The 11,235-nt window shown below is 41.5% G+C and overlaps 1 protein-coding gene across 1 annotated transcript; it reads right to left on the bottom strand.

Moving 5' to 3' along the window:
• Window positions 1–3,475: 3,475 nt before the first annotated feature.
• LOC138875272 (uncharacterized) lies at window positions 3,476–7,616 on the bottom strand. The gene is made up of 3 exons (XM_070154096.1): window positions 7,374–7,616; window positions 3,972–4,228; window positions 3,476–3,800 (listed from the first exon to the last, which is right to left on the bottom strand). Exons 1-3 carry the CDS (start codon window positions 7,614–7,616, stop codon window positions 3,476–3,478), a joined length of 825 nt encoding a protein of 274 aa, XP_070010197.1.
• Between the last annotated feature and the right edge of the window lie 3,619 nt (window positions 7,617–11,235).

The raw sequence follows: 11,235 nt of genomic DNA, 5'->3' as shown, positions 1-11,235 counted from the left end.
CCAAAGCTTAAGCTCTCATTTAGGGACTAAGTGTCCCAAAACACTCCGAAACTCAAGATGAACAATCCTAGCAAATCACAATATCAAAAATAGACTCGAGGAAAACGGTTAATATGGGATCAGGGCATAAATTCTCAAAACGACCAGCCGGGTCATTACAGTTGCTCTTTGCGAACGCATGTGGATGGTCCCGATCACATAGCTTGCGGCATCTAGTGCATTGCGATCGCGATTAATAAATTCAGCCCAAGGATATTTAATATTGTCACGACCCAGATTTCCCACCATCGAGATCGTGATGGCGCCTACTCTTTAAAGCCAAGCAAGCCAACAGATACATTTCTAACGCATTAATTATTAACCCAAATAGTAATAAATAATAGCTAAAGCTAAGCAGATATAAAGTGCATAAGTTTCATAACAGTTCAAAACTCTAAAACAAGGCTACCACAATGATTTGGTGTCACAATTCACAAACGTCTAAGAATTTCTACAAATACTGGTTTAAAGGAAAAATACATATGTTTTTCAGAATGAAAGAAAATAGTAACTAAGATAGAGGGAAGGGGATTCCAGGGTCTGCGAACGCCGGAAAATCTACCTTGGGTATCCTGTGGACTGAAGGCAGCAACCTCAAACTCTGATCAGTATGGTCCAGTACCGAGATCTACACAGAAAGTGCAGAGTGCAATATTAGTACAACCGACCCTATGTACTGAAGTGCCGAGCCTAACCTCGGTGAAGTAGTGATGATGCTAGGACACGACAAACAATATAAACTTGTGCAGTTAAACAATATACTAACAGAAGAACAAGTATTAAAAATTGAGCAGAAATGAACGGGAAGGGGCAACATGCTTTGGGGGTTCCAACACAAAGAATCACAGCAGTAAAGGAATCTAAACAGCTAGAACACTTGAACCGATAACAACAAATAAACACAACAAACAGAAAATGCACGACATCACCCTTCGTGCTTTTAATCTAAATCCTCACCATTCAATCAATAATAGAAACGTGTACGGTATCACCCTTCGTGCTTATCACTCTTCCTCACCATATGAATAATAGATATGTGCACGGCATTACCCTTCGGGCTTTACCGCTCTTCCTTGCCATATGAATAATATAAATGTGCACGACATCACCCTTCGTGCTTTATCACTCTTCCTCACCATATGCATAAATAGAAATGTGCACGGCATCATCCTTCGTGCTTTATCACTATTCCTCACCATAAGCAACAACATAAAAAATAACAACTCGGCAAGGGCATCACAACCAAATAACTTCATTTCATCATTTAATTTCACAACAAAAATCTCAACTTGAGACAATACTCAACCAATATCCAAAACCAAGAAAAACATAGTAAGACTTGTTTGACATGAGCAATAACTAGTTTCAGCAGGAATAATACGTATAAAGGAATACAACAGTCACAAGTATAAGACTCACTCACATGCTATGACCCTACAACAAAGCATATATACTAGTCACCACACCAATACATAGTACGCAACAACTAAACAAGTAGCAAATAAGGCACAACACCTAATCCCTCAAGCTAAGGTTAGCCACAACACTTACTTCGATTCCACGACCATAATCAAACCTCAATTACCGCTATATCTCTCGATTCCACCTCCAATCTACTTGTATCTAATCATAATTAGCTTAATAACATTAATAAATGCTAAAGAACTCAATTCCAATGCATAATTATATGTTTCTCAACATTTTCCCCCAAAAGTCAAAAACTGACCCCCGACCTGCTTGGCCAAAACTCGAAGTTCGGACCAAAATCTGATTACACAGTCACTCCCGAGCCCGGATATGCAATTGGTTTTGGAATCCGACCTCAAATTGAGGTCTAAAATCCCGAAATTTTGAAATTCCTAAATTTTGCCCAAAAACACTCAATTCCCCCATGAAAATCCCTAGATTTTGTGATGAAATCTTGTAAAAAAATGAAATAGATTAAAAGAAATGAGTTAGAAATTGTTTACCTATGATTTGGGGAAGAACTCTTCTTTAGAAAAAATCGCATATGGGAGCTTAGAGTTTAAAAATTTGAGAAATGAGTTGAAAGTCCCGTCTAAGTTATGTTTTACATAGTCACAGGTATTGCAATTGCGGTCATAGGTTTGCAAATGTGAACTAGCAAATGCGACCAATACTTCGCAAATGCGAAGCTTGGCCTGGACTGCTGCCTTCGCAAATGCAAACAATTGTTCGCAAATGCGGTCACTATTCAAGTCGCAATTGCGACGATGAAATTCGCTAATCCGAAGGTCCCCACCCAGCACAATCATCGCAAATGCGATGATTTTTCGTAAATGTGGTGCTCGCATTTGCGAGCCAGACTTCGCAATTGCGAAGTCTGCATATCTGCAACACACCAGCAAATTCCTTAAGGCTCAAAACATTCCGTAGCCTATCCAAAACTCACCCGAGCCCTTGGCACTCCAAACCAAACATGCGCACAAGTCTAAGAAAATCATAAGAACTTGCTCATGCGATCAAATCGCCAAAATAACACTTAAAAATATGAATTCAACACCAAAACTCGTGAAATTTTCAAGATAGTTTAAAACTTCCTTGAATGGACATACAAAAGTACCTGAGTCGGTGAAAAGATGGGGATATCTGCTCCGCATATCGGACTCGGGCTCCCAGGTAGATGCCTCAATAGGCTGACCTCTCCACTGCACATGAATGGAAGGGTAACTCTTTGATATAAAATGTCGAACCTGCCGGTCTAGAATAGCTACCGACTCCTCCTAGAGGTCAAATCCTTGTCCAACTGGATAGTGCTGAAGTCTAACATGTGGGATGGATTGCCGTAATACTTTCGAAGCATGGACACATGAAACACTGGATGCCCAGCTGATAAACCTAGCCCTAACACAAGTCTGTAAGCCACCTCTCCCACTCGATGAAGGATCTCAAAAGGCCCGATGAACCTAGGACTTAGCTTTCCCTTCTTCCCAAATATCATCACGCCCTTCATGGGTGACACCCGAAGCAACATTCGCACCCCGACCATGAATGCCACATCACGAACCTTACGATCGGCATAACGCTTTTGCCTGGACTGAGCTGTACGAAGCCTATCCTGAATAATCTTAACCTTATCCAAGGTATCTAGTACTAAATTTGTACCCAACAACTGAGCCTCCCCAGGCTCAAACCACCCAACTGGAGATCGACACCGTCCACCATATAATGCCTCATAAGGTGCCATCTGGAGGCTTGACTGATAATTGTTATTGTAGGAAAACTCCGCTAACGGTAAGAACTAATCCTAAGTACCTCCAAAGTCAATAACACATGCACGAAGCATATCCTCAAAAATCTGAATAGTACGCTCCGACTATCTGTCCGTATGAGGATGAAATATTGTGCTCAACTCGACCCGCGTACCCAACTCACGCTGTACTGCCCTACATAAATGTGAGTTAAACTACGTACCTTAGTCAGAAATGATAGACATGGGTATACCATGAAGACGAAGGATCTCCCGGATGTAGATCTCAGCCAACCGCTCTGAGGAGTAGGAAACTACCATAGGAGTGAAATGCACTAACTTAGTCAACCTATCCACAATAACCCACACTGCATCGAACTTCCTCTGAGTCTGTGGGTGTCCAACAACGAAGTCCATAGTGATACACTCCCACTTTCTCTTAGGAATTTCAATCTTTTGAAGCAAACCACCAGGTCTTTGATGCTCGTAGTTTACCTGCTGACAATTCAAACATCGATCTACGTATGCAACAATATCCTTCTTCATCCTCCTTCACCAATAATGATGCCGCAAATCCTGATACATCTTAGAGGCACCCAGATGAAAAGAATACCAGGAACTATGGGCCTCCTCTAGAATCAACCCACGAAGTCCATCCACATTAGGCATACAAACACGACCTTGCATCCTCAAAATGCCATCATCTCCAACTGTAACCTACTTGGCACCACCGTGCCTCACTGTGTCCCTAAGGACAAGCAAATGAGGGTCATCATGCCGACCCCTGATACGCTCAAACAATGAAGACTGAGTGGCTGTACAAGCTATAACATGACTAGGATCAGAAATATCCAACCTCATGAACTGATTGGCCAAAGCTTGAACATCCAAAGCAAGCGGTCTCTCACTAATTGGAATATAAGCAAAGCTACCTATACTAGCCGACTTCCTACTCAAAGCATCGGCCACCACATTGGCCTTCTTGGGATGATACAAGATGGTGATATCATAGTCTTTCAATAGCTCCAACCACCTCATCTGCCTCAAATTTAGATCCTTCTGCTTGAACAAGTATTTCAAACTCTTGTGATCCGTGAACACCTCACACGACATGCCATATAAATAATTCCTTCAAATCTTCAGTGCGTGAACTATATATGCTAGCTCCAAATCATGAACTAGATAATACTTCTCGTGAATCTTCAACTGCCGTGAAGCATATGCAATAACCTTGCCATTTTGCATCAACACCGCGTCAAGTACACTACGGGATGCATCGTAATATACTGTATATGGCCCTAAACCTGTGGGAAATACAAACACCGATGCCATAGTCAAAGCTGTCTTAGGCGTTTGAAAGCTTGCCTCAAGCTCATCCGACAACCTGAACGGGGCACCCTTCTAGGTCAACCTGGTCATCGGGGCTACTATAGATGAGAACCCCTCCACAAACCAACGGTAATAACCTGCCAAGCCCACGAAACTCCGGATCTCTGTAGCTAATGTGGGTCTAGGCCAGTCCTTAACTGCCTTAATCTTCTTAGGATCCAGCTGAATACCCTCTGCTAATATAACATGACCCAAGAACGCCACTGAACCCAACCAAAACTCACATTTCAAAAACTTAGCATGTAACTGCCTGTCTCTCAAAGTTTGAGGAACGACTCGAAGATGCTACTGTGCTCCTCTCGGTTGCGGGAGTAGATAAATATATCATAAATGAAGACAATCATAAAGGAATCCAGATAGGGCATGAACACTCGGTTCATCAAATGCATCAATGTTGCCGGGGCATTTGTCAACCCAAATAATATCACTAGAAACTCATAATGCCCATACCGAGTGAAAAAAGCTATCTTACAAACATTGGATGCCCTAATCCTCAACTGATTGTAGCCATATCTCAAATCAATCTTCTAAAACACTCTGGCACCCTAAATCTGATCAAATAAATCATCAATACTCGGCAATGGATACTTGTTCTTGATGGTGACTTTGTTCAACTGCCAATAATCTGTGCACATCCTCATCGATCCATCCTTTTTCTTAACAAACAACATTGGTGCACCCGAGGGTGAGACACTAGGTCTAATAAAGCCCTTATCAATCAAGTCTTGCAACTGTTCCTTCAATTCTTTCAACTCTTGCGGGGCCATGCGGTACGGTGGAATAGAGATGGGCTGAGTGCCCGGAGCCAAATCAATGCAAAAGTCAATATACCTGTCGGGTGGCATCCCCGACAAGTCTACAGAAAATACCTCTGGAAACTCATGAACAACTGGCACAGAATCCATAGAAGGAACCTCGGCACTAGAATCATGAACATAAGCCAAATAAGCCAAACACCCCTTCTCGACCATACGCCGAGCCTTCATATAATAGATAACCCTGCTGGTAGAATAACCAGGAGTCCCTCTCCACTCCAATCAGAGCAACCCTGGCAAAGCTAAGGTCACAATCTTGGCATGACAATCCAATATAACATGATAAGGTGACAACCAATCCATCCCCAAAATAACATCGAAGAAAACCACATCGAGAAGTAGGAGGTCTACACTAGTCTCAAGACCCCCAATAACAACAACGAATGAACGATAGACACAATCTATAACAATAAAATCACCCACTGATGTGGACACATATACGGGAGCACTCAAATAATCATAAGGCACAACCAAATATGAAGCAAAATAAGAAGACACATAGGAGTATGTAGACCCTGGATCAAATAGAACTGAATCATCTCTACTACAAACCAGAATAGTACATGTGATAACTACATCGGAGAACTCAACCTCTGGTCTGGATGGGAAAGTATAACATTGAGGCTGGGCCCCACCACTCTAAACTACATCCTTAGGATGGCCTCCTGCTGGCTGGCCTTCACCTCTAGCTGCCTGACCTCCACCTCTAATACCTTAACCTCCACCTCTAGCGGCCTGACCCTGCCTCAAGCTGTCTAAGCGGGCAGTGGGACACCTGGTGCTAGAACCATGCGAGAACCCTGATGTTGAGAACTGCTCGAGGGTTGAGGGAAAAATCTAGAAATGTGCCTCAGATCGCCACAAGTCTAACTAAGACTGCTGACCCTAAAATTGACCCTGACAGCTAGAGTAACCACCCTGAAAACTCTAGAGTGGAGGTGCACTGATAGGAGCTGATGGTGCACTCTAGGGTAGCTTATCAGAATATTTCATATGATGGGTAGGACCACCTAGAGCACCGTGAGAAGTCTGAAGTGCTGAATTAAATGGCCTGGGAGGATGACCTCTACCAAAGGAATCTCTGCCTCCAGACGAGACACCACTAAACCTGCCAGAATGATGAGGCCTCTTGTCAGACCCCATACCACTCCCCTGAGCTAAAACCTTCTCAACTCGCCTAGCCACATTGGTCGCATCCTGAAAAGAAATCTCGCTTCCAGACTCCTTATCTATCTGCAATCCGATAGGCTGAGCGAGTCCCTCAATAAACCTCCTTACCCTCTCTCTCTCTCAATTGGGAGTATAAGAAGAGCATGACGAGCCAAATTAATAAACCTAGTCTTATACTGGGTTACAGTTATATAACTCTGCTGAAGATGCTCGAACCACCTACGGTACCCCTCTCTCTGAGTGACGGGAATGAACTTCTCCAGAAATAGCTGAGAGAACTGGTCCCAAGTGAGAGTTGGTGACCCAACTAGTCTAGCCAAACAATAATCGCTCCACCATTTCTTGGCGGAACCTGACAGATGAAAAGCAGCAAAGTTGACCCTATTGGTCTCCACTATCCCCATGATTCGTAGAACCTCGTGACAACTGTCCAAATAATCCTGGGTATACTCTAATTATGTACCACCATAGGTAGTAGTGAAAAGCATGGTAAACTTGTCCAATCTCCAAAAAACATCAAAAGACATAGCTGATCCATCACCGGTTTGAGCTACCACACCCGGTGGAACTACCCCAACTGGATATGTTGATGGAGTCTGAAACCGGGGAGCCACCTACTCCAGAGTGCAAGTAGCGGGAGTCTGTGCTCCTTCCCCATCCCGAGAGACGGTTGGTGTTACAGGAAGTATGCCGGCCTATGTAACACTCTCCATAAGGCCCACCAGACAGACCAAAGCATCCTAAAGTACCGGAGTAGCGATGAACCCCTCCGGAGCCTGAGCTAGCTTTGCTGGAAGGGTTTGGGCCGAAAACTCATCATCAAAATCTACCTGAGGCTCCGCCGTTGGTGCTACTGCTCTGGGCTGAGACCTTCCCCTGCCTCGGCCTCTAGCACGGCCTAGGCCTCGGCCTCGACCTCTGCTCCTCATAGGAGCTGCCGCTTGGGTCTTAGACTGCTGATCAGCTGATGAAGCGGTACGTGTTCTCGCCATCTGTGAAGGAACAGAGTTGGAGTTCAATTAGAATTGAGAAATAAAATCACATGAGAAAGAATAATAGATGTGAAGTTATTCCTAAACTTTGTAGCCTCTAGGGATAAGCACAGACGTCTCTGTACTGATCCCTCAGACTTTACCTAGCTTGTTCGTGAATTGTGAGACCTAGGCAACCTAGTGCTCTGATAACAACTTGTCATGACTCAGATTTCCCACTGTCGGGATCGTGATGGCGCCTACTCTTGAAAGCCAGACAAGCCAACAGATACATTTCTAACGCATTAGTTATTAACCCAAACAGTAATAAATAATAGCTAAAGCTAAGAAGATATAAAATACAGAAGTTTCATAACAGTTCAAAACTCTAAAACAAGGCTATCCCAATGATCTAGTGTCACAATTGACACACGTCTAAGAATTTCTACAAATGCTGGTTTAAAGGAAAAATACATCTGTTTCTCAGAATGAAAGGAAACAAGAACTAAGATAGAGGGAAGGGGACTCCAGGGTTTGCGAACACCAGCAAATCTACCTTGGGTCTTTTGTGGACCAAAGGTAGCAACCTCGAACTCTGATCTGTATGGTCCAGTACCAGGATCTGCACAGAAAGTGTAGAGTGCAGTATCAGTACAACCGACCCATGTACTGGTAAGTGCCGAGCCTAACCTGGGTAAAGTAGTGACGAGGCTAGGACACGACAAACAATATAAACATGTGCAGTTAAACAATATACTAACAGAATAACAAGTATTAAAAACTGAGAAGAAATGAACAGGAAGGGGCAACATGCTATGGGGGTTCCAACACAAAGAATCACATCAGTAAAAGAATCTAAACAGCTAGAACACTTGAACCGATAACAACGAATAAACATAACAAACAGAAAATGTACGGCATCATCCTTCGTGCTTTTACTCTCAATCCTCACCATGCAATCAATATTAGAATCGTGCACGACATCACGCTTCGTGCTTTATTACTATTTCTCACCATATGAATAATAAAAATGTGCATGGCATCACCCTTCGTGCTTTATCACTCTTCCTCACCATATGAATAATATAAATGTGCACGACATCAACCTTCATGCTTTATCACTCTTCCTCACCATATGCATAAACATAAATATGCACGACATCACCCTTTGTGCTTTATCACTATTCCTCAGCATAAGCAACAACAAAAACAATAACAACCCGACAAGGGTATCACAACCAAATAACTTCATTTCATCATTTAATTTCACAATAGAAATCTCAACTTGAGCCAATACTCAACCAATATCCAAAACCAAGATAAACATAGCAAGACTTATTTGACCTGAGTAATAACTAGTGTTAGCAGCAACAATACGTATAAAGGAACACAACGGTCACAAGTATAAGACTCACTCACATGCTATGACCCTACAACAATGTATAGATACTCATCACCGCACCTATATGTCGTACTTAACAACTAAACAAGTAGCAAATAAAGCAACAACACCTAATCCCTCAAGCTAAGGTTAGCCACAATACATACCTCAATTCCACAACCATAATCAAACCTTAATTACCGCTTTACCTCTCGATTCCACCTCCAATCCGCTTGTATCTAATCATAATTAACTTAATAACATCAGTAAATGCTAAAGAACTCAATTTCAGTGCTTAGTTATAGGTTTCCCAACATTTTCCCTAAAAATTCGAAAATCGACCCCGGGCCCGCTTAGTCAAAACTTGAAGTTCGGACTGAAACCCAATTACCCATTCACCCACGAGCTCAGGTATGCAATTGATTTTGGAATCCGACCTCAATTTGAGGTCTAAATCCCCAAATTTTGAAATTCCTAAATTCTACCCAAAAGCACCCAATTCCCTAATGAAAATCCCTAGATTTTGTAATGAAATCTTGTAAAAAGATGAAATAGATAGAAACAAATGAGTTAGAAATTGTTTACCTATGATTTGGGGAAGAACTCTTCTTTAGAAAATTGCTATAGGAGCTTAGGGTTTGAAAATTTGAGAAATAAGTTGAAAATCCCGTCTAAGTTATGTTTTACACAGTTGTAGGTATCACATTTGCAATCACAGGTTCGCAAATGCGACCAATGATTCGCAAATGCAAAGCTTGGCCTGGCCTTCTGCCTTCGCAAATGCGTACAATTGTTCGCAAATACGGTCACTATTCAAGTCGCAATTGTGACGATGAACTTCGCAAATGCGAAGGTCCCCACCCAGCCCAATCATAGCAAATGTGATGATTCTTCGCAAATGCGGTGCTTGCATTTGCGAGCTAGACTTCACAATTGCAAAGTCTTCAGATCTGCAACACACCAACAAATTTCTTAGGGCTCAAAACACACCATAGCCTATTCAAAACTCACTCGAGCAATCGGGGCTCCAAACCAAATATGCACACAAGTCTAATAACATCATACGAACTTGCTTATGTGATAAATTTGCCAAAATAACACTTAGAACTATGAATTCAACACCAAAACTCATGAAATTTTCAAGATAGTTTCAAACTTCCTATTTTCCTAATCAATGGTCCGAATCATGTCAAATCACTTCCGTTGTCACCAAATTTTATAGATAAGGTTTAAACATTATAACAGACATGTACCAGACTCTGGAACTAAAATACGGACCCGATACCAACAAGTCCAAACATTATTCAGTTAATAATTTTCTTCAAAAATTCCTTATATTTTCAGTTAACAATTATCTTCAAAAATTTATTTCTCGGGCTAGGGACCTCAAAATTTATTCCGGGCATATGCCGTGGTCCCATATTTTTCTACAAAACCACCGGGACCATCAGAACAGATGTCCGGGTCCGTTTACCCAAAACGTTGACCAAAGTCAACAAAAATCATCTTTTAAGCAAAAAATTCATTATTTTTTAAAATGTTTCACATAAGGGCTTTCCGGATACATGCCCGGACTATACATGCTAATCGAGGAGAGACAAAAGGAGGGTTTTAAGGCATCAGAATATGTATTCGACTTCTAAAATAAGAGATGACCTTTTGGGTCATCACACATATCCATATTTTGGATTTTAACTGATTTTTGCAATTTTTGAGACCTAAACTTTGGGAGGAGATGATTTTTGAGGAAATTTTTACCCCAAGCTTCAGGGTAAGTAGTTAGTTTTAATTTTGTATCTTAATTCATAATGGTTTTCTATACCTAAAATATGGAATTAAGAAGTAAAATTCAATTTTTTTGTCTGTAACTTAAGAAAGTGTATTTTGAGGTTTTAAATACCGATTTGGGCTTGAATTTGAAAACTAATCATATATTTGAAATCATCGGGTTATAGGTCATCGGAATTTGGTCTTGGTGGCAGGTTTTGACAAAGTGGACCCATGTTGACTTTTATTTATGTTTTGGAATATCTTTAGAGATCGAAGCTTTATTGATTGAGATTGTTTTCATTAGCATTATTTGACTTTTGTGAACAATATTCGACTAAGTTTTAGGCAATATTAGGTCAAGAACAAAGGAAACGATATGATTTAGGGTTAAAAACTAGCCCATATAACATAAGTATCTTTCTTAACCTCGATTTGAGGGAATATTTTTTGAAAATTAGAATTATATGCTACATGCTATTTGTTTGGGGG

This window comes from Nicotiana sylvestris, chromosome 8 (assembly GCF_000393655.2).
Source record: "Nicotiana sylvestris chromosome 8, ASM39365v2, whole genome shotgun sequence".
Lineage (NCBI taxonomy): Eukaryota > Viridiplantae > Streptophyta > Magnoliopsida > Solanales > Solanaceae > Nicotiana > Nicotiana sylvestris.
This window is presented reverse-complemented; position numbering and strand designations above follow the sequence as displayed.